Raw genomic sequence first — 25,285 nt, 5'->3', positions numbered from 1 at the left:
CATCTTGGCATTGAAACAGCTGTGACCTTTATAAAACAAAAATATGTTCATGTCATATTTTGGTTTATAATACGTTAATGGCTTCCCAGCATCCTAAACATAATTGGAAATTTCTTAGGCTGGCTTATAAGCTTTTCATAATTGGGGTGCTTTTCCAGCTCAAACACCCATAATTCCTTCCAGTCACACCCTTATTTCACCAGGCCCTGGTTCTCCATATGTTTAAGGCTTCCTGTCTTCTTATGGGGTATAAGGTAGTCATGGGAGTGGTGTTTGGGCTGCAAATGGAGACACCCTACTGTTAGAGGTTTTCCCCCGGACTAGAATCCATAGGCACAGCCTATTTAGGAACTGCAAATGAACTGTATGTGTCCATCTGGACAGGAACCCAGATCAGTCTAAAGAAAAGGATATGATGAAGAGAGTAATTTGTAAGATCCTTGGATCCATATAAGGAGGTCATCTAGTGAGGATTATGCCAGATACTCCTCTGCTTCTCTGGGATACTTAGTCACTCTGAGTCACTTTTATGTCCACATTGAAGTCCAAATGTTTTCAGTTGTCAATTTCTTATGTGCCCTAGTAACATAAGTGTAGGAAAAAAATTTAGGCATTAACATCATATGTATTTCTTTTTCCAAGAAAAAGTAAAAATTAAAAATCTCAATTTTATATCCAAATCCCTTGACAACTTAACAAAATGCTTAATACCTTACAAATAATTCTGTTTGAACATGGTGGTTTGGAATGAAATATAAGTTACTAAATTGAAAACACTGCCTTGGGAAATTTAGTAATTTATATATTAACCATCGCTTTTAAAATTAACATAAATAAAAATTTTCAACTTATATAAAATTGCTTTGGAATCTTGGACACAAAACCCTTTTGATTTATTAACCTTCAAGACACAAACAAAAAGATAAAACAAAATCAGTTGATTACCATATTCCAAATTTATTTTCTCTTGTTTTTTACTTTCAATTTAAATTATTCAAGAAAATATTATCATTTAATCATACAGGTTAATTTTCTATAGAAAACTAACATCCTTCTTGATTTTGCATTATTTTTAAGCATTCCAATATCTCTACTGCTTTTCAAACTTGTTAGGAATTAAAAGCAATGATTCTGCCATTTTTCCTCTCACCGTGTGTCAGCCTAAAACCAAATTTCCAGGACCAGATTAACCTTTACCTTACCATTTCCAAGTTTAAAAAATAAAAGCCAATTTTCAGAACTTGAGGTGCACTGAAGCTAGACTCCCAGGCTAGATTTTCAAAAACAAAAGTGTTTCCCTAATAATTCTTGGAGATTACACCACTTAGCCTTAAGAAATGATTTATACAGAGAACTGATGTGTTCTCAGTGATATTTTTGTGAGAATGCAAGAGTAGTCAAAATTTTCAGGCTTAAGCAAACACAGTAATTTAAAAGCAATCCCTAGACCCCCATCTGGAACTAATTTACTTCTCATTTTAACTTCTGGCATTATAAAGCATGCATTTTATATAGCATTCATTTTAAATTTCCATTAAATTGCTCAATTTTATTTTTTATAAAGCCAAATGGTTGTTTTTTTCAATGTCAATTTATTTTGACCTTCACAGGGAATAGAAAAAGGGGACAGGTGAAATAAGGGGTAAGGGAGAGGGTTCCTTCAGAAACAATCACTATATGAAGAGATATTTGTCCCCTGGCTTGATCTGTTAACTTTTTTAGTTTGGCTAAAACATCTGAGGAGTTTAGGTGGAGGAGAACATAAAAAGCAAGAGATGCCACCATGAAATGAATCTGAAAATAGAATTCTAAGTTAAGTCGTCTTCTACTTAAACTGTCTACCTGGACCATGTTAACCATGCCCACTGCATGTCACCACCCACCAGAAGGTGGCACTCTGGCAAGGATCACTCCCTCCAGCTTCAGGCTTTGATGTCCACTGCTTATGGGACAGTGCCTAGCACAGTACCTGGGGCATGATAAACATTCAATAATTGTGTATGTATGATAAATAGGCAGATGAATGGCAGGATAAAAGATGGATGAATGGATGGATGGTATTTTCTCTACATGATGTTTTCATTAATGTCTTATATTCAACATGTTCAAGTCCAACATCATTTTTAATTTGTTTCCCCATTATATTCCCCATTATATTCTCAAAGAATAATGCTACCCCCAGACTTTCATTTCATATGGAGTCTTTGCACTAATCCCTTTCCCTCACTGTCCACCTCTAATCAATGAACAGTCCCCAAGATGACCAGATCAAATCGAGCCATTCTCCTACTCAGAACCCCTGTATGCTCAAAAACTTCAGAGTAAAATCCAAGCTCCTTAATGTGACATAGGAGCTCCTTCATAGTCTGAGCTCTAAAGAATGTCACAACCTGACCCCCCCACCAACATAGCTCCCCCGACATGCCACTCTTCCCACCCTGAACCACGTGTGATTCCTAACTGAACTAGTTCTCTTGTGTCTTGGGACTTTCTCTCTGCTTGAAATGCTCTTCCTAAAATAGTGAGCTTCAGTCTTCTGAGACTCAGCTTATGGTTTAGCTTTAATATAAAGTCATTTCTAATATTGTGCCTAGGCATCCTCTTGGTCTTGCTTTCTTTGGTGCTTTGCATAGTGGTCAATAAATATTTATTGATGAAATGAAAGTGTGTGAAAGTCACATACGTGGAGAAAGAGAGATAGATTTGATAGGAGATCAAAATGGATAAGCATTTGAAAATTATTGCATTCAATTATTAGCAAATGTGTCTGAAATCTAGTTTTTGTGTACACATCTTTGCTCTGAGCCCCTTTTTTTTTGAAGATCTAACACTTCAAATCACACAATTTTCTGAGTGGTTTTTTTTTTTTTTTTTTTTTGGCATCTTATTTCCAATCCAACTCATTTCCATTGCCTTCCAGAACAGCTCCTTACTTCAGAAATAGTTTTTCATCTCCTTTGACTAAGGGCTCCAATATTCCAAACTGGCATAATCTTGGTCTCAGCCATCACCAACAGCTGTGAAAGTGAAGCTTCAATTAGCTGCCATGGTCCCCAGGTGGCTTTCTAGGCCGGGACTCACTCGGTGCTGGGATCTCATGCTTCACACCTCCATCTGAGGCACAATGACCCATGTTTCTTGGTGGAGACCAGAACGGTCACAGAAAAGAGAGGAAGGACTGCTGTAAAAAAGAACATACACTTGAGGGTTGGTGATAGAAGAAAGACCCAGGAACAAGGTATGAAGAATCAAAAGTGTTGGACCCAGGGGACAAGGAATTGGAAAATTCGATTCGGAGGCTTGATTTGATAGGAGGTTGCTCGAGGTGCAGGTGAGGGAGGGAAGAAGAAGGAGCTGAATTGCCTCTTATTTAGGGAGACCCACTACATTGTTGTCATTAAGCTGGAAGACAAGCCATTATAAGGCTGACACACCATACACATTACTCCTATTTCATCTACTAAAGTTTTTCTGGAAAACACAAGTTGGCTCCCTGTGAGGCACTCAAGTGAATCCAGCTCACCTCAGTCTGGCCTCCCTTTTACTCAGTCCTTGCAATAAGAATAGGCGTCATAACAGGACTTCAATTGGATAATATTCAAAATTAGCCACATATCTTTATATTTTTCCTGGGACATGCAAAGGTGCAAACTTCAACGCTTTATGAATAGAAACTGTATCTTATTTTCTTTGCTGACTTCCTCACTGCCTAAAATGGTTCCTGGTATGCTAATTTTTATTGTGAATGACTGAGGAAACTCATAAAAAAAATTTGCTTTTCGCATACGGCTTCATCGCCTACATCTTCAGATACTTGTTTTCTTCATCTGCAGCATTCTTAAAGATGTTTTCAAGAGAAAAACAAAAATCTTATTTATCTAAAAGTTTTCTTCTTGCTTCTCGAAATTCATATTCTCTTTCTGGGTTGCCATGGTTTCTGGTCATGGATATTTTCTCCACTAAGGAAGAATAAATCTAATCACGAACAAAATATTCCCTTTTCAAAGCATGCTTCTCCATAAGATGTATGCTCACATTAAAAAAAAATCAAGCATGTAGAATTATATCATATACATAGAAATATTAAAATATAGTGGGAAGTACTGTATATTGGAAAAAGTATGGGTTTTAAGGTAAACAAAGTTGGGTTCATATCAGTTTTATCACTTAAACGCTTTGTAAATTAGACAATTCACTTTTCTGGTTAGATTTCTTATACGTAAAGTGGGAACATTAATTTCTACTTTTAAGAGTTTTTATGAATTAAAATCAGCATATAGTCAGTATTTAATATATACTTAAGCCCCCTTTTGATATTTAACCTTCGAGAAATCCCAGTAGTGTTTTTATTTTTTTAGTGTATTTTTTTTTATTATTAGCTAAAACTTACCTAATGGCATTTTCTAAAAGCATATACACTTTAATCCAACAACTACATGATTAATAAATGGATACTTAGTTCTACAAAATTAATTCGTTCAATAAGAAACTATCTCCGCAAATCTAGGGTAGAGTCTTCCTGTTTTTGTGAGTCACACTCATTTTTACTTCTCTGAAGCCTTTTGACCACTTAAGGGTTTGTGTTAAATTTAGGGCTGATAGTGGTTTGAGGTCAGGGGTAGCAGTTCCACTCTGGCCTAGGAGAGTAAGAGTGCTGGGTCTTGCCTTTCTCAATCAGGTGTGCAAAGTAGGTTGACCAGATGGACATCTGACCAGAGACGTGGTCAATATATTTTCAAAAAATGAAAGTCCCACTTTAAAGAACATGTCTTTCAAGTAACAAAAACATAATAGAGTACAGAGCCAAGCACAATGGCAATAGTGAGCCACATAGCTTAAAGAAATGTTCATTGTTTTCTCCCATTCAGTTCTCAAATACCTATTGGGCACATATGTATCAAGTGCCGTGCCAGCCATGGGACATAAAGATGAACAAGGCTTAATCTGTGACTTCAGATCATTCACCATTTCTAAGACATACAAGAATATAAATAAATGTTTACAAGGTATTTCATGCCACATGTGAGTGATTAATGGCTTGGGAAGGCCAGGGAAGACTTTAAAGAGGAGGAGATGGGATGCTTCATTAGATACCACAGGTAGAAATGCTATCTGGATATGAGTCAGTACATTTTAAATATGTGTTTCTGTTCCCCTTTCTTTGACTTAATTCCAGTCTGGGTTACCTGCTTAAAATACTGACAAGCTATTAGTTCATTTGGGCTTTTAAGGGCGCTAAGCTAAACTAACATCAACTTGTAAGTATTTATGGAACATTCCAAACATGTAATGATCCCTGCACTATATTTAAAATAATAGCAATAAACCCTGTAAGAAATGTACAGTCAAGTAAATTAAGATGGTGAAGCAAAATGGTATCATGAGGATAATTACGTTGTGTATGTGTTAGCACACCATGTTTGTTAGAATTAAGGGAATAGTGTTGGTGCTCCAAACCGAGGCAATAAAAGAGGATAATAAATGTTCAGAAGTCAGGTTTCATTTTCACCAGGGTTTTTAGTCTTTTCTTTTGTAACAAAAGAAGATTGAGACTAGATTATGCATTTTTTTCAAATGGAAGAATGTTTGTATGTGTAAAAATCTATATATATGTATAAGGCATATACAACATTCTCCATGGAATTTTTCAGATTAAGGGTTTAGACAATAGAGGAATACCCCAGTAAGACTCTTAAGCTCCCTGGTAGCAAAGTCCTCATCTGTAAAAAGAGAATGTAGATCCTGAGGCCAGGAAAGAGTAAGCCCACATTGTAGGAAGAAATGTAAACAATTTGAGCTTCAGTTTCTTCATCAATATACATATATCATATTCATGTCCATGTCCATATATTCTATACTATAAGGAAGTGAAGAGTAAAGATACATGTGTAAATATTTACCATAATGCCTAACCTAATAGAGCACACGCGAACTGAAGATGAATAATAATAACACTACTGCATATACTTCAAACTTTTTCCATTATAATTTTTATAATATTATTTAAATTGAGGTCATGCTTAATGAAATGAGAAAACAGTTCCCACATTGCATCGAATCCTGTCATTCTTCTCTCTTCCATTATTTTTTAAACACTTGCTTTATTTATTATGACATTTTAACTGTAGATCATAAAAATCAAACTGAAAACAATTTAGTGTTGATTTTACAACCCTTGTGGACTTGGTAATGTATATCATTGCCTCCTGGTTTTTGCTGGTCAAGATAAGGTCAAGTAGTTATGCTGTAAGTACTATAATGAAATGAAAATGGAGGAGAAATGAAGAGAGCTACTCTATCTCCTGGAGGAATCCCAACTTTGAAAAGTTTCATATTTAGGATACTATGTAAGTTTATTATAATTTATTCATGTAGTTTTTAAGCTTTAACATTTCTAACTTTTTGATTATAAATCAACGTGGGAAAAATAATTCAGATAACAAGTGATAAATATACATATCACAACCTATAATGGACTAACGTTGTGCTAGTATTATCTGCATTTGCCTTCTCTTTATATAACACAAATTTTTGTTTTTCAAAAATATTTGAAACTCTTTGTGATGGAATTGTCCCAAAGTTGGGAAACTCCTGTAGAAGTCCCTTAAAAGGTATTTTAAAGTTACCTGATTCTACAACTTAAAAGTATGTATTTTTTGTGAAGGCACTACAGGTTACAAATGAAAATGATATAAATCACTTAATATACATCCGTAGTAAGTTTTCATTATTATATGAATGTTGTACTGTTGTAGAGTGTATATTAAATCAAGAGTCTTCATGGGGTGTGTTACCAGGATCATAGACAAAATTCAAAAGGTATTCATGATGTGAAGGTGATGAGTAGTATTCCTTGAAGCACTTTTAATTGGAGCAGAAATTCTTTTCCTAACCTAAAAAAAAATCTGTCCTGGCCATTTTAAACTCTTTTAGTTATATTTTTCCAATGCAATCAACTCACCACAGTCCCATAAATACATAATGCTTTTTCCAGCTGGAAAAGTTTTCCAATATTTCTCCATAGTAAATACCTATTGTGGTATGCTACAGAGTTTTGGGAGTGGATTTGTTATATGGCAATAGCTCTATGCCTGGAGACCTATAGAAAAGAACAATCACAATTGCATAGGAGGTTACATATGCTTAAGTATCTTTTAAAAAATTGCATTATATACATTGTCAATCAAGTTACTTCCTGAATTCTATAAAGAAAAGTAATGACATATTTTTCAAGTATGATACTGAAAGGTAACATTTGAAAGTCTTACCTGAATCTCTCTTGAATATGACTCTTAAATAAGGAATAGCATGTGTGTTAGTTTACATTTACCTTGAAGAGTTGATTTCTTGCTGAAGCTGATTTACTGTACAGATCATACCTAATTAATTTTCATTTTAAAATATTATTCTGACACTAAATCTGGCACTTCTGATGCCTGCTTCTTCTTGATAATGTTGTCAGGAATTATTTCGAGTAAACAGCATAGATTGGTTAATTTTAGAAATAACATGACTATTTTAATGTAATGGATTTACCTTTAGCTCTTACTTATATATGGAATAGCATGCCACTGAATGATTACATTAAGTGGCTTTTAAAAATATTTTATTGGATTAAATTTTTGTTACCAAATTTTCCATTTTGTTAGAAACCAACTTTCATTAATAATCATAAAATTCATAGTACCAGTAATACTAAAATGGAACCACAGATGATGAAGAATTAGCCAAGTAGGTTGTAAATTAGGCAAAAGGAGGAAAACAGTCTTCCCTACATTAGCCATTGGACATGTTTGGCTTGTTTAATGGAAAGGTATGGGTTGTCAAGGCAATGGGAAGAAAATAAAATATTTCAGGAGGCAGAGACTCAAGAGTAACTACTAATCAAATATGTCAAACCTTAAAACTTCTGGAGCAACAAGGCCTTAAATCAGAATTCCGGTAGCAGTAAAAATCAGTACCACCATTTTACTTCCAAAGACAAACTTTGCTCAAGATAGTCAGGATGGAGAGGGTAGGGAGTCAAAAGGAAATTAGATCAATCTTTATAGTACCTGTTTTCATTAATTATAGTTAAATTAGATTATTGATTTATTAATAATTTAGAAATTTATTAAAATTTAATACATTTTAATATCTATTGTATAAACAATAAATTAACTGTTTGGGATTAAATTTTATTATTTAAATTTAATAAATTATATAACTATTTTGAATATATTTATTATTTAAATGTAATAAGTTATACAACTGTTGTGAATATATTGATATAGAATAGTCAATATATATAACTTTTTTGAGTTTTTGAACATTCGTATACATATATATGTTCAAAACCTCTAGCACTCTAGAGCTGTTTTGCCCCATCCACCCTACAGCTTCAGAAAGTATTGCTGCATAACTGCACAGGCACTAACCAAGGTTCTTAACTGAGATCCAGGCATTTACAAATGATTCAATTATGTTCAGTATACTTGGTTTTGAAAGCCGATGGAGTGTCTAATACATTTTTTAAAGATTTTGAGAAATGATTCAAATTTAAATGGTTTTGGAATTGAAGAACTGTAAACCACACTTACGTAAAAATAAAGCTCATTTTTTCATGATGGCAGATAATTAAGTTTTCTAGGTTGCAGCCTTTAGTGTTAAAACTACATAGTCTGGCCGGGCGCAGTGGCTCACGCCTGTAATCCCAGCACTTTGGAAGGCCGAGGCGGGCAGATCACAAGGTCAGGAGATTGAGACCACCCTGGCCAACATGGTGAGACCACCCTGGCCAACATGGTGAAACCCTGTCTCTACTAAAAATACGAAAATTAGCTGGGTGTGGTGGCACGTGCCTGTAATCCCAGCTACTTGGGAGGCTGAGGCAGGAGAATTGCTTGAACCCGGAAGGTGGAGATTGCAGTGAGCTGAGATGGCGCCACTGCACTCCAGCCTGGCCAACAGAGGGAGATACCGTCTCAAAAAACAAAAACAAAAAAACAAAAAAAAAAAACACTACCTAGTGTAACAAAAGATGGAACTCTTTAAATCGTGCGAGCTGTTGAGTGTTTATTAACGTTGCTAATTGTAAAAAAGAAAAAATATGTTTACTGCTTACTGCATCCTGTATGTAAAAATAAAAGTTTCAGTCTCAAGAGAGTGAACAGTGACAGACTCTGAAGACTGCAGATAAAACCACAAGTACAGTCACTGTGGGAAGTATTACGGGGTCAGTGGCCTTGCTACTTTAGGCACTGCAAATATTTTGGCTCAAATTCAGCCTCACACTCTGTAATTACAAAGAACATTGGTACTTTCCGTTTCCAGCCTCCCGTCATGAAGCCACGTTGTCCTCTGTTTTGTGAAGTCCTCATGCAGTTTACACTGCCATCTCTCATATAAAACTTTACAGGAGGAAGGTTATACCTCTGTTGTTGCTAAAAGTGAGACTAGGCAAAGAATGACAGTGACCTTCCGCTAACTAGTTTTATTTCTTCAAGGAGTATCTTTTGGCTGCTACATTAAGGGCATTTCAATAAAAATAAAAATACACATTATAATGGGTATTTTAAAACTGTAAAACATGATAGACAATGAATCTTTCATTAAGGTCAGTGGGATCCCAGGGAGACCATCAGGGGTCTATGGAGGGCTCATGAGCCTGCTAAATTATATGCCAAATGTGTGTATGTATATTTTTTCAGGAAAAGGATCCAATGCTTTCATTCCATTTTTTAAGTGCCTGTGACATCCCGCTCCAATTTTTTTTTGTTTTCATTTAAAACCACTGTTTTCAACTATACTACAAGTGTAAGAAAATGTTTGGCATATGTCTCATCAATTTATAAGGACAATAGAGTCCATATATTTCAGTGCTTTTCTCCAGCCCATCTTCCAGTTAAATATTATCCAGATGGCGTAGGACTTAAATTCGGTTTGGTACAATGGATAAGTTACAGACTTCCTGGATTCAAATCCTTACCAGGCCACTAACTAACTAGATAAGCTTAATTAAATGAGTTAACCCCTCAGCGCCTCAGTTTCCTGATCTGAAAAATGGGAATTATCATAGTACCTGCCTCATAAAGATGAAGTGAGGATTGAGGAGATCATGAAAGCAAACTGCATAGTGTAGTTCCAGAACCTGATTCTGACTGTATTCTGTCAGTGCTGCTTTTGATGAGCTTTCACAGATCTCTAATAAAGAGTCTTAATTTTGAATATCTACTTTTTAAAAATGCAAATGACCTGCTAGTGATCTTTCATTACACTAAAAATTATCACATTTAAAACTTGCCTTTGCCAATCCTTATCAATATGCAAACTTCGGATACCTGTATTGTGACCTTTTATATCTGAATTCATCATTTTGCTAAAAATTTTATATATGAGCATTTTCACATTATACGTTTGTTTGTTTTGTTTTTAACCTTGTGACTAAAGCAACAAATCTAATTGTTGACTAATGCACAATAAACCCATTCAAACATTACAGTGGTTTTTAGGCCATAATATGAAATTGGAAAATTACTTGAATAAACATAAAAAATTTATTCGGTTTACATACCAAGGAAATATAAAGCATTTATAGGGTTGTGTGGAGCATTTCGCTTTCTTTAAAAAGATAGGTGCGCTAAGCAAATTAACAAATTACTTTTTGAAATGTTGCTCTTTTCTTCCACAGCTCTTGTAGTGAGATTTCTGACCAAACGGTTCATCTGGGAATATGATCCCACCCTCGGTAGGTCAAATTTTGTTTCCTTCTCCTCTTCAATAAAAATTTATGGCCCCAGAGAAAGAATAATATTTTCTGTTGCAACATTTTTAAACTCCTTTTAGCTGATTTGGAAGTGCTTTTCAAATCATGCAAAGAAGCCCTCTATGAGGCTAGATGTGTGTTTCATGCTGTCTGTGCTTGGAACCCTGCAGGATTTTAACGCATAGATGAAGTAGTTAGGTCAAGCCTCAGCCACAAAGAAAGGAAGTGGGTACAACACGCTGCCGTCACATCAGAAAAATGCAGTATCATTCTAATGGGAGAAAGAGGATAAAATGGACATGGGAAATTTGGTGCGTAATAGAATGGCATCCTGAGAAGAGTAACAGAAAAATAAAATGATTGAATATGGATTTTAGGGGAAAATAAAATATGTTTCTCTCTTTTCTTCTCTCCAATACATCTGACTAAAGTCTGCTGCAGAGAGAGAAGGAGAGAAGAAGCAAAATATGATGTCTGTGGATCTTAAAAGTAGCAATAATGTTGATGTATAAAATGTAGGCAAACACTCTTCTTGTTGTTTTTTTTTTATTTCTTTGTTCTGTTTTATTTTTGTCACTCCAAGATTTTCAGTTTAAAAGGGAGCAAGGCTTCTTTCATTGTTTTTATTCATTCATTCTACAAATATTTATCAAGCGCCTCCTGTGTGTCAAAGTGTTCTGGGTGCTAAGGATAAATCAGTATACAGCAAGAGAAGGCCTTGGCTTTTTTGAGCGCACAGTCTAGGAAAGACAGAAGAGTCAATAAACAAACAAATATATGTGAGATAGCGATAAGGGCTGTGAAGGAAAACAATAAGGAAGGGAATATAGAATGATCTTATAGTTTAGTTAGTATTTGACTAATACTTCTGAAATTTATTTTAGTAAGAAGTACAAGGTGAAAACCCAACGTTTTTGTCCAAATCTTTAACCAGTTTTCCTCCTGTTATTTATTAAATACTCTCTACCTTTCTCCACTATTTCCAATGCAATCTTTTCATATGTTGAATTGTTTATACCAGGACACCATTCTAGATTTGCTTTTCACACCAAACAGAAGAGGCACACTTTTTCATTAATTGTATGCTGTACGGAACATTTTGATACTTTGTAGAGAACGTCTTTCCTTATTACTTTTTACAAAATTATTTTGGCTACTCTGTTCAGTTGATTTTTCCAGATCAAGTTTAGAACCTCTGTAATAGTATGACATGATTTTGATTGGAATTGTACTAGAACTATAAATTACTTTGAGAAGATTCATATATTTATGTTATTCCACCTTTTAATCTAGGAGAATAGCATGTCTCTACATTTATTATTTATTATTCTGTTTTTGCTTTTAAATAGGTCAGAGTTTTCACATCCAAATTTTTCAACATATTTTTAAATGTAGCCACACTAATTTTAAGATGATATATTTGGATCTAAAAATGCACCCGATTCAAAAAAAATTATTCTTTATTATTTCACCCACCAAGTGAATACTTATTCTGCTCTTATATTTTTATTACTTACATAGGATTTATGGAGATTATCTGAGAATCTTAATGATTTATGGGAGTTTAGTTTTAAAAATACAGATTTTTTTTATTGCTGTATCCATATATCTCAATGAAAGATGAAGCTTAGAAAAAACGATCTCATAAAATGAACTCTCCCTGAATGTGTTCCAGTACCTAATCTTATTATTCTTAATTAGTCTTAGTCGAACCATTTTCCCTTCTGTTTTATTCATTCTGAAAAACAACTGCTATTAATAGTAATCTGCCTGCATCAGTTATGTATAGTGCAGGCTTCCTTCAGTAAGAATAAAGAAACTTTATTGAGTGACCTTGTGTGGTACTTCTCAAAGAGGATGGCAGCTGCTAAGCAACAAGCACTGCCTCATCAGTCTTCAGGAGTCATGGATATATGACTCACTCCCTGGTGAGGGCTTCATTAATTCTCTCACACCGGAGGCTGGATTTGTGTGTCTATATGCATGTGTGCAAGAGGTCACTTTTGTTCCAGCAGAAAGGGGTTCTCAATGCATTTGATTCAAGGGAAATTAGCATTTCCTGAGTTTAACTTCATACTACCTTGGGGAAGATAGGATTCTTTGTTGAATACATGGCTACTGCATTAGTCCGTTCTCATAATGCTATAAAGAAATACCTGAGACTGAGTAGTTTACAAAGAAAAGAGGTTTAATTGGCTCATGGCTCTGCAGGCTGTGCAGGAAGCGTGGCAGCATTTACTTCTGGGGAGGCCTCAGGGAGCTTTTACTCGTGGCAGAAGGGAAAGTGGGAGCAGGCATCTTACATGGCAGGACCATGACTGAGGGTGGGGGGGGGCATGCCACACACTTTAAAAGCACCAGATCTCACTAGAACTCACTATTGTGATGACGGCACCACGAGGGATGGTGTTAAACCATGAGAAACCACCTCATGATCCAATCTCCTCCCACCAGGCCCCACCTCCAACATTGGGGATAACAAATGAACATGAGATTTGGATGGAGACACAGATCCAAACCATATCAGCTACTTTAAAAGTTTCAAAACCACCACCAGAAGAGATAACTACATTAAAAAACCAAGTGGCTTATACACAAGAAGCAGTCTTGAATTCTGAAGTCAGTGCTTTGCTGCGAAACATGGGACAGTTTTTTTCAACCTGGAACAGAATTGTTACTCCTCGAGAAGCTGAAGACTGTGAACATCGTTCGACATATTAACACAATTAGAATATTTACTGCTTTGAAATAATTCAATGAAGAAAATGCCTGCTACTATAGTAGCAAGTGACTCCTAAACTTTTCGGTTTCAGACCCAGTGTTTTTTTATTTGATTTTTATGGAGAAAGCCTATATAATTAAATTAGGAGTGCAGGCAAGGGAAAGAAAGACAGGGGGAACTAAACCTACGCTCTACTTGTACTTGGACTTCAGAAAAGAAAGAAATTGCTTTAACATCCGAGTGTTTTGAAGGATACAATGTAAAAAAAAATCAGTTTACATTGAACAATTTTAGCTTTATTTTAATTTTCCTTATTATACTGTGGATCAGTGAAATCTTTGTGGGTGGCCAGCACACCAGCACACGGATGTCTATGAACCACATTTGAAAACCACCACTGAAGCTCTTAAGATGTGGGAGTTGGACCATCTAACCATGAAAAACCCCTAATGGTGGTGGCAGCAATGATCTGATTGTAGAACAACAGGATCCATGTTCTGAATGGATCCCAACCAAGAACTGAATCCCTACCTCCAAGAGACATACTACCCTCTAAGAATGCTGGTCACTGCAGAGAATGCAGATAGAGGCTTAGAATGTGTGTGCCTGTGACTGTGTGTGTGTGTGTGTGTGTGTGTGTGTGTGTGCGTGTGATGGAGGCATTTGGAGAGGGAGAGAGAGACTGTATTTCAGCTTCTATCACTACTGTGACTGGTACATTGGAGGCACTGTTTGAATCAGCTTAGAAAAGGCTCAGATAGAAGTGAGGATGGGCATCAGGAGACATCAGACCCACTCGTTCCTTGGTTCTGTGATTGGTTCTTCTTGCCTGCCTTACAACTCCTGCTGCTTGGATGGTTCATACGAAAATAGATACACCCAGAACAAATTATCTTAACCAGATTCTAAAGCCGAAGTGCTTAGCCAACTCATAGAATTGTTTAGTTATTTAATATTGGCACTGCAAGGAACTTGGAGATTGTCATTTGACAAATAAGGAAACAGGTACAAAGAAGTAAGTTTAATCAAAATTACGTGTCCAGTTGTGGTTAGACTAGGAATAGAACTCAACTCAGTACAATTTCCATTCTGGCATAAATCAGCGTGACTAACTGCTGTTGTTACTGTGCTGGCTAAGTGTCCATACTAATGTGTTGAAATTTGCAAAAACAAAAGCTAAATCAGTAAAAAGATTAGCCACATGCAACATCCCTTTGAGCATCAACTCCTCTTAGAGTACATAAAATATACTTCTAGTTATTAGACTACTAGTGAGTGCAGATTTTAAATTATACATCTCTCATATACAGTGAAATTCAAGTGTAACTTTTAATGCCTCATTCCATTTTGAAACTCATATTTGTCTTACAGTATACAATATTTTGGTTCATTTGGATCTATCTCCTAAATAATCATCCCTCCACCCTTCACAAAAAAGGCTCGATTTATTATTTTTGTTTAGTATGAACAAAATCAAAAGAATATCCACCAAACAAATACATACACATTTTCTTTTATGTGTTAAGATGCATAGCGGAGTCTAATTTCAAAAACTACTTAGTACATTTTTTTAGAGTTAACTCTGGAAGAGTTAGCACATAGAAACTTTGCCTTTTGGGGCAATACTTCCATTGTTTTACACATAGAGAAAGTGAGCTTCTAATGAGAGAGAGAAGCTGAAAGAAAAATTTCTTAAAATGGTATGAAACCAGTATTCAGCTTAGACAAAATCACTGCTACCACCCGCTGCTATGTCTGGGGCAGACATTCTCTCATATCCTGCATTTTATCATTTTTGTTTCAGTTAACGAATAACCAAAGAATCACACAACTTCATACAATTTTTATTGTATTCCATTTCCCCCCTACTGTGGCATTCTGTGATTGAAATACATATCCTATTTATCATGGAAGCAGCAGAGAAAAATGTCCCTGTCTCTCATACAACTTTTAGTGCAAAGAGATGGAATAGAGCCCAGAACTCTGTTTTCCAGTCTCTGGGGCTGATGCCAGTCTTTCTAAAAGGGAAGTCAGTACAAAGGACACTAAAGAACAGCAGAGGGAGAAGCCAAAGGGCATGGCCCCCCAGCATGTGTGATGCCGTCTGGGCTGCTCTTCCTCACGCTGGGGCACTGAAGATACAAAAAGAAAATTATTGAGAGAACACTTGGAGACAAGTGGCTGCTGTAAATAGTATTTTAGAGCATTAAATCATACAAAACTATAATCTCCCATTTAACGTAAAAGAGTAGGGGGGACGGAATATTCTGAAATTGCAAATCACTATGATATGCCATGTATGGATTACATATTCTAGGAGAATGACAATAACGTAAAATACACTTATTAAAATATTGGACATAATCTAATTTTAAAATTTTACTTTTTGGAAAATACTTGAGCAATGTGCCATGCCTGTGGCCAATGATCACTACACAGTGCTGATGGAAGTAGAAGGCAAGGATATGGCTGGCAAAGCTGCATTCTACAGTTTGTGTTTTGGACAGATTATATTTACAGTAAAGTAAGAGAAAACAGTGATCAAAAAAGGACTACAAAATAGTTGATGAAATGAAAGTCAGAAACATGAGGTAGATAGAAAAAATAATTATAAAACCATTGGCTTACAGGCTACCCCCATGGGAGCAGAAACTTCCGAGTTTATTGGGTTGGTTGGTTGGTTAATGATTTGGGTAGTTTGGGTACAAAGAATTGAGTTAATAATTATGTTAATCATACTACTCTTTTTCATGGTGTTATGCTATTATTAGTGTATGGGAGGCCTTATATTATTTCACTTTCTCTTCCCCTTCATCCCTTATTTTGACACCCACTGCCCTCCTCTTTGCCTTATGTGCAGAGTCTAGTGTGTTTGAAACTAAGCATGATATTTAAAAGCCGGAACTCCAAAGCTGGTCTTCCCTGACTCAAATCTCACATCTACCATTTATTATCAGTGTGACTTTGGGCAAGTTATTTAATCTTGTTACGGCTCAGCTGCTTCTTGTAAAATGGAGCTGATAGCAATATATACTTCATTGGATATTTGTGAGGATTAATGAGTTAACATAAGTAAAGTGTTTAGAACAGTTGTTCAAATAGAAGCAGTATGTGCTAGCTATTATTATATGTTTACTTAGGGAAAATAGTGTTCTGTATATATATTTGTTAAATTTATATAACTTTTATATATTTATATAGATATATATACACTTCTAATCATTAGAACCAAATCTGATATTTTTAAGATCCATGCATTTTTCTCTATTTACTTCTAGTTTTCTACATGGTATTCTTTACTATGCCACATTTAACTAATCTCCCCAATGATAAACACCTAAGTTGCCTCCAGTATGAGCTACTGCTAATGTCACTAGGGAAAACATACCTTTAAATCGGTGGTTCTCAAACTTTAGCATGCACCGTAATCACCTGGGGGACTTGTTAGAACACAGATTGCCCATAGGTCTGGGGTGGAGCCTGAGAATTTGCATTTCTAACAAGTTCCTAGGTGAGCTGGATGTTACTGGTTCAGGCACTACACTTGGAGGCCCAGTGCTGTAAGAACCTGGACCAGGTTTTTTCTAGTGCATGTACCTGAGAGGGAGATTGCTGAATCATAAGGTATGCCCATATCAAATTCTAGTGAATTGCTCTTCAAAACGATGTACCAGTCTACACTCTCATTGCCAGTGTAGAGAAGCTGCCTGTAACCTAGTCAGGCATTATATTACCTAGTTTCATAATTTTTGCCAATCTTTTTGTCATAAAATAATTTTATAAGCTTCTCTCTGGTAAGTAAGCAGGTAAAACATCATTTGATATATATTTTCACTAATTGGGCATCCTTCTCTGTGAATTTCCTCTTTGTATACTTTGGCCGTATTTCTTTCCTGTTCACTTATCTTTTTAATTTCTAAAATTTCTTTCATACCTTAGATATTAATCAACTTTTTGCTTATGATATTACAAATATATTCTCCAGTCTTTAGCCTATTTAATATTGCACAAAATTCTTAATTTTAATGTAGTCAACCCATTTATTTTTTGTCTCTCTTTTTTTTTTTTTTTTTTTGGTCTGTGCATGAGCTTTTATATTTTCTTACTTTTAATTTTTTTAACTTTAGGTTTCACTCTTCAAATCTAGGTGAGTTTAGATCTCTAATTCATCCAGATTTACTTTTAATATACGCCCTAGAAGCCCAGCTTTATTTTGTGCATTTAGTGGCCAGTTCTTTCTTATTGGTTCTAATCCGAATGCTACTGTTTGAACCATTTATTATTTCCCTAAGGGACTTGTGGTGCCACCTCAGTCATATACTAAGTTCCTATATAAATATGAGTCTATTGTTAAGGCCTTGGTAAATTTGTGCATTCTGATATTAGTACCACACTGTTTCAAGTAATGTTGTATAGTATTATATAATCTTAAATAAATTTCTGGAGCTTCTCAAAAAGTCTACCTGGACATTTCATTTGAATTGTGTTAAATTCTAGATTAATTTTGGGGAAAACTGACATGTTTTAAAAATGTTGTTTCTCCATTTTCCTTGGATTTTCTTATTTATTCAAGTCTTTATTTACTGTTATAAAGTTCTAAAATTTTCTATTCTAGAAAATTTTTGTTTTTGTTTTTGAAGGGTTTTGTATATTTTTATTACTTCCTAAATATTATTTATTTTACTACTATTGGGAGTAGCTTCCTGTTTTCTCTCACCTCTCCTACATGGCTTTTGCTGATACAGAATAATGCTAGTTATACTGTATTTTTCTCCCAGAATTTATGAGCTTGAAATTATTGCTTATAAACTTCGTATAATTTTGTTTTTATTTCAGCAGAACGTACACTTTCCTCTTTTTATGCTAAATTTTAATTGCATTGTCTTTCCTAATTTAATGGCAGTATCGTCAGATCTTTACAGCTCTGCCCTCTTTTTATATCTTTTCAAATACCATGCTTTGGTTTTGATTTCTTTTTCAGGATGTTTTTTATTTTCTTTTCTTATGTTGTCTTGAATGTATTCTGTTTCTTCTCTTCTAATTTATTGAGTTGACTTTTTCTAGATTTTTAAGAGTTATATCATCTTCTGGAATCAGACAAGTACATTAGTTCACACATACTTGTTTCTGGCCTTTTCCCCCATCTTCACCCTGATATACTGATAGAATCATCTAGAATTCTAATGCCGGATTGATTTTGATATAGTTTTATTGTTCTCATGGACATCTTGAATTCAGTTTCACTGGCAAAACGTTCTACATCGATCTGAGTCGTATCTTTTGTGATGTGTTTTATTCCCTAAATCCCTTTAGACATTTTTTGTCATTGATATCCTTAAGTTTTGTTGTAATAGGTTTAAATATGGAACTTTTTCCTCATGTGTCCTGCTAGTTCCCTTAATCTTAAATCTTTCATTGTTCTCTCACGTAGGGAAATTCTCAGCCATTACAACCTCAATAATTTCCACTCCTCTATGTATTTTATTCTCTCCTTTGAGGCTCATTTTATAAAGGATACTAAGATTTCTTGTTCTATTATCCATACCTCTTATTAAATTTTACTTTTACATGTTCCTTTGTTTTACTTACTTACACTTACTGACACTTCTGAGAGAGTTCCTCAACCTGACTCTCATCAGGTCATTCATTTGGTTCTTTATTTCTATTATTCTAGTTTTCATACAGAGAAGCACCAGTTGGCACTTATTTTTGACCTGTGGTTTCCATTTTATGTGATGAGGGGCATACTCAGGGCCACCCCGTCTTCTTGCACCTGCTAACTTCTCCTTCCCCTCACATAGCTTGGTGACCACTCTGCTGTTGATCCACCAGCCTCCAGCTGGTACTGAGCATCTGCCATTTTTCTGCTTTGAAGAGGCAGCATGAGCAAGAGGACTCCATATAGTTCCACCTCCCCTCCATGCTGCCCAACCCTCCTCTACTTTGGATTACCGTTCCTCACCAATCTGGGGTCTGACCACCTTTTACTACCCCTAGAGTTTCTTATAGTTTTACATCATTTGGCAAGAACCATTCACCTCCTGGTAATATCTGTTACATTTCCAGAGTTGAGGTTTGAAAGGAAATTGGTAGCTTCTGTTGGTATGTTATCTTGTTAGAAACAGCAGTTTCTAGAAACTAGATTTTTAGAAGTACCAAGACATTTTGTGAAAATCACCTTCTCAATTTACATTGTGGAGGTCTCATTATAGAAGGAAAAGAGCACCAAGGACCTGTCTTTTCAGAAAAATAAAATGGAATCTTCAGAGGAAAGGATAGGGCCAGGCACGGTGGCTGAGGCCTTAATCCCAGCACTTTGGGAGGCCAAGGCGGGAGGATCACTTGAGGACAGGAGTTCAAGATCAGCCTGGCCAACATGGTGAAACCTCGTCTCCACTTAAGATACAAAAATTAACTGGGTGTTGTGGCAGGCACCTGTAATCCCAGGTACTTGGGAGGCTGAGACAAGAGAGTCGCTTGAAACCTGGGTTTCAGTGAGCTGATATCGCACTACCGTACTCCAGCCTGTGCAACAGAGCTAGGCCCTGTCAAAAAAAAAAAAAAAAAGGAAAGGATAGGGTGGCAAAGATGCAAAGAGATTCCCCCTATTCTATACTCTGAAAGTTGGCAGCACCCATGTTAGAACTTGGTATGCCCGGGAGCTAAGTATGAAGATTCTACATTTTTGCACATCCATCCTCTCCTTCCTAGACTACACAGTTCCTTATGCTGTAAAATCAGGAATACTTTTCCCATGCCCATTTTCAGTTTTAAGGATCAAATTAAATCTTGCATGTATTTACCTTTTTGCCTTTTTTATTTGCTCATTCCCTTAGAATCAACCTACCGACACCAAGCAACCATCGATGATGAAGTTGTTTCCATGGAGATACTAGACACTGCTGGTCAGGTGAATAAAGAGTTCAGCTAAAATATTTTTTCTGGATCAAATAAAACTGAGAAATCTATGCTATGAACAAAAATAAGGCACTTTTCTTCAACTAAATTTTGCATGCCTAAAACCTTTTTCTCTAATTAACTAGTCATTTTATATATTAATGTATTTGTAAATATCTGTATACGCATCCTTATGTAAACTGCCCAGTGTTTCAAGAGGGTTTTGAACATACTATAATATTCACATATCATCTAGGTTAGACTCACTCACCTATATTTTGTGGCATACCAAGATATTAATAAGTTTTCATGGTCAAATGTGTTTTGAAATGCTCAAATGAAGTTAAATAGGTGTCTTTACTGAAAGAATTCTCAAAACCTCTAACATGCATATGTGTGAGTCTTTAAGAAAGAGATTTAGTATATATTGTATTCTAAACTTACATGATGTCATATAAGTTTGTTTGTTTCAGAATACTTTATTTTAGGTGTCTTTCTTGTAGTATTTGATATTAGGTCAGTCACTTCTGAGATTACAAAAGGGTTCATAGGTAGGTTTAGTTTTCAGGTATAGGAATAGTCACTGGCGGGGCGCAGTGGCTCCCACCTGTAATCCCAGCACTTTGGGAGGCTGAGGCAGGAGGATCATGAGGTCAGGAGATCAAGACCATCCTGGCTAACACAGTGAAATCCCATCTCTACTAAAAATACAAAAAAATTAGCCAGGCGTGGTGGTGGGTGCCTGTAGTCCCAACTACTCAGGAGGCTGAGGCAGGAGAATGGCGTGAACCCGGGAGGCAAAGCTTGCAGTGAGCCCAGATCACACTACTGCACTCCAGCCTGGGCAACTGAGCGAGACTCCGTCTCAAAAAAAAAAAAAAAGAAAAAGAAAAAAGAAATGGCCACTGGAATGACAGAAAGCTGAAGTTTTCCATGGTACTTTATCAATGACCTGTGATACCCAAAAAGACTTGAATCAAAGTGTTTAAACCAAGAAATGTTCTCGAAATGAATTACCCACTTTTCCGTCTCATCACCTCCTACTTATTCTCTGACCTTCACGGAGCACTGATTCTGAAGAGAGGCAGCAGGGAAGTGCATGCCTCCAGAAGTCATTTGAACCTGGGAAAGCAATGCTTTTTCAAATCATACATGCCACTTTCCTATGAAGGACTGATAACCCACTTTGAGAATCAGTTCAATAGAGTTTCTGTCATTGGTACTACCTGACATTTTGGGAGCTCTGAAATAGGAAAAGAAAAAAAGTCAAATCCCTTAGCATAGAGTTGGATTCTCTAAATAGTTTGCCACAGTTTTACTGGAAGCTAATTGTCTATAATCTGAAGAAAGAGAAAATTAAAACAAACAACAAACCAAAAAAGTAAAAAACAAACCAAAATGGCATCTTGCTAAACTTTGACTCTAATTATGATACTTAAAGGTGGGATAGGGGCTACTTGTCTATTAAAAAATTGCTAATTCCTTAATTGTGATGAAAAGTCTCAAAAGTGATGTGCTTAACTAAGATTATAATTTCTTTTTAGTTATTATGATTACAGATTTAATGATATGGCAAGAAAAAAAATAAAAGCAGAAAGGTAAAATCTGTTGAATTAGAAAATATTCAGTTCCCTGAAATATGTTGAGATGAATAAGTAATGACTGTATTTAAAACTTATTCAGAAAGTTTGTACAATTAGAGTACCACGACATTTTAATGACTTTGGATATAAAGAATAGTAATTAAGGGATTACTGTCAGCATTACCAGCATCCATCTATTTTGATTATTTCCAGGTCTCTTGACGGCCATTTTTCTTTGCCAACAGGAAGATACCATTCAGAGGGAAGGACACATGCGATGGGGGGAAGGCTTTGTGCTGGTCTACGACATTACTGACCGAGGAAGTTTTGAGGAAGTGCTGCCACTTAAGAACATCCTAGATGAGATCAAAAAGCCCAAGAATGTGACTCTCATCTTGGTTGGAAACAAAGCTGACTTGGACCACTCCAGGCAGGTTAGCACAGAAGAAGGAGAGAAGCTGGCCACAGAGTTGGCTTGTGCTTTTTACGAGTGTTCTGCCTGCACTGGAGAAGGGAATATCACAGAGATATTCTATGAGCTGTGTCGAGAGGTGCGTCGCCGGAGGATGGTGCAGGGCAAGACGAGGCGACGCAGCTCCACCACGCATGTCAAGCAAGCCATTAACAAGATGCTCACCAAAATCAGTAGTTAGGCAGCCCAGCTGAGGTGGACCACGTAATTGGAAACACTCTTCCCCTTCTCTTCCCCTTTCAAAAATAAAATGAAATATTGCATTCTTTGTTTTGATTCTGGGAAATGTCTGGGCTTCCCATTGTTCCTAGCCTCCCATAGGTTGGGAAGTTTTAGCGTGTTTTATGCAATTTCAGTGCTAACAACTTCTTCCTTTCCTGCTTGAATAAAGATACACTCTAATGGCATTTGAACATGTAATCACCAGAGATTCTGAAATGACTGGTTTATATTAAGCTATTTTTAGGCATCTTCACCTTGCTTAAGTAGGTTGAAGTTTTTTCAAAGGCATTTAAAAATTCAATTTCTTGTCAGATACTACAAATAATTGTCTTTAAAGTCTAAGATAGCAGAAAATACAGTAAAAACACAGGAGAAGAAGCTGAGCTATTGGAACAGGAAATAGAAAGAACTCTAGTTTCTGTCTGAAGTGAAGATTTTCTGAATTATCTAATATCATCTAGGTTTTCTTTAACATTTTATTTTGTTCTTAAGTTCAAGCATCTTCTCACTAATGTTTTTCACTATAACAGAGAATTCGTTTCAATTTGAGTTGGTTCTCTCAATGATCTATTGATCATTACACCCTAATTCTCCTTCCGTGGCTCAAACAATATTTTTGCTGTAACAAAGGCAGCAGGAAATTCAGACCCTGCTGGGCCTTTTTTCATCAAGTCAGAGTGATGTAGAAACATTGGAAATCTTTTCACCAAACCCTGACTTTATCGAATGCTAGTAGAAGATGTAGAATTAGAGACATCTTATTTGTTTATCACTTTAGCAGCAAAACTATAGTCCAAAAAACAAGAAAATTAAGAATGGAGCTTAACCATGCCTCCATTGGGAAGTCTAGGCTTTGAGTCAGGTACAGTAAGAAAAATTAGCCTCTGATTCATTAAGTCTGCCACATAACTTGTTTTGATATTTTGGATACATTAACTCACTTAGGAAAATTCAGAAAACAATGGGTGATTAAAGTTCATTACAGCTGAATAAATGTGTCTAAAACAGATTCTTGTATTCTGAAAGTACAGTCTACAACTGGTAAAACTTTGTGATTCTTTTCTCCCCCATTATGCCCCTATATACCAAGATTTGGGTACTTTATTTTAGTAGAAAATATATATCTTTTACATATGTATGTATTTATAAATGCATAGATATATGTATAAAAATTTGTAAGAGTTGGAGGCATTAATTCACCATGCATTTGGACAACTTGGTGTAACTGACTTTATTTTATGTGACTATAATAAAAAGCATAATTTTCTCATTCTGTCATATTTGGGTAATCTTTCTTGTGATAACATGAAACATTTATAATTTGAAGGGAGATGCGAGGAGACAACTGAATAATTGCAAAATTGACAAATCAGTGAACCTGATATAAAAAAAATTAGCTCCTGTTGATTAGAATAGCTGCTTTTGGAGTCTTTAGGTGCTATTTTAGGTGCTTTATATATTATCAAATCTTCACAATCACTCTGTGCAAGACTAGTACTGTAAGCACAATTATAGAGATAAAGATATTGAGACACAAGTGGAAAAATGTAGTAAAGCCAATTTTGCATAGCTATTTAGTGGGTAGAACCAGGATTTGAACCCAAAGAGTAAAAAGGTTGGATTCTAGACTCCGCATTATTATCAGTTATATACTTCTTATCCTTGAGCTGTAGTGGGGAAGATACCAAAGCAGATAATTCACTTTATTTATGTTTTCGTTTACTGATTACAAATATTTATACATGTTGGACACATAACTTGATACAAATTAGTCTATTTGATGGTGTCTAATCTGAGCCTTAAAGTATCCATGAGAGTTATCCAAGAAAGAAATATGGTAAAGATATTCTAGGCAAAGGAAATAGCATGTAATCAAAATATAGAGACATGAACAATGATGGTAAATGTGGTAATGAGAAGGAGTTTAGAGGACCACATATATCATTTTTAGGGGAAAAAGGGAAAGAGAACAAAAGGGAATTTTCTTTTTTAAATGAAGGGGCAGGAGGGAAGAAAGAAAGTCAAAAATTCCTATTTCTGCAAGCAACTACCTACTAAAGAATCAAATTGGGAAACTTAGCTATGATGCATTTTCAGTAAAGTCCTTTTAGACAATGTAGGGGAAATGGAAGCAGATAAAAATTGTTTTTGAAATTTCATTATTTTCTAGAATTAGTCACTTTGATTCTCTCATATCTATACTTGGAAATATAGTTCAGCCAATTCCTATTAAAAATAAGCTCATAAGGAAGCATAGTGAAATACATGGATGTCATTCTTGAGTCAAAAAACTAAGTTAAACACACAGTCACCAACATCAGAAACTACCCTAGATGTGTGAATACAAATCTGGACGTTAAAAAGCAAACAACCATTGGCGTAAGTTTCAACCACTAATTACAGAAGAGCATGAGATTGTACAAATATAAATTGGTTATTTCTCTCATGCCCCAGCCTTCTCCCCAAATATAAGATTATAAATAAGTTGATATTACTAGTTGTTTGGAAGCTGAGCTTCATTTTTATGAATGCTGAGGAAACAAGATTCCCTTTGTAAAAAGTAGAGACAGTGTTCTATTTTCTGCATGAGAAGCGTAATATTCACTTGGCCATTATAGAATAACAGGGACCAGATTTACTCTCAC

At 35.6% G+C, this 25,285-nt stretch overlaps 1 protein-coding gene across 2 annotated transcripts in view; it reads left to right on the top strand.

The window, feature by feature from the left end:
• The window catches only part of RERG (RAS-like, estrogen-regulated, growth inhibitor), a 113,030-nt gene extending 89,112 nt beyond the window's left edge, over window positions 1-23,918 (top strand). For both annotated transcript variants that reach the window (XM_011990818.1, XM_011990819.1), the window contains 3 exons: window positions 10,670-10,726; window positions 20,303-20,376; window positions 22,192-23,918. In XM_011990818.1, the coding sequence (XP_011846208.1) occupies window positions 10,670-10,726; window positions 20,303-20,376; window positions 22,192-22,599 (539 nt within the window). In that variant the 3' untranslated portion in view covers window positions 22,600-23,918. The remainder of the gene's footprint in view (window positions 1-10,669; window positions 10,727-20,302; window positions 20,377-22,191) is intronic.
• The last annotated feature ends 1,367 nt before the right edge of the window (window positions 23,919-25,285 follow it).

Source organism: Mandrillus leucophaeus, unplaced genomic scaffold (assembly GCF_000951045.1).
Source record: "Mandrillus leucophaeus isolate KB7577 unplaced genomic scaffold, Mleu.le_1.0 Scaffold383, whole genome shotgun sequence".
In the NCBI taxonomy this organism is placed as follows: domain Eukaryota; kingdom Metazoa; phylum Chordata; class Mammalia; order Primates; family Cercopithecidae; genus Mandrillus; species Mandrillus leucophaeus.
Note: the sequence above shows the minus strand (reverse complement) of the source record. Positions and strands in the feature narration are given on the sequence as shown.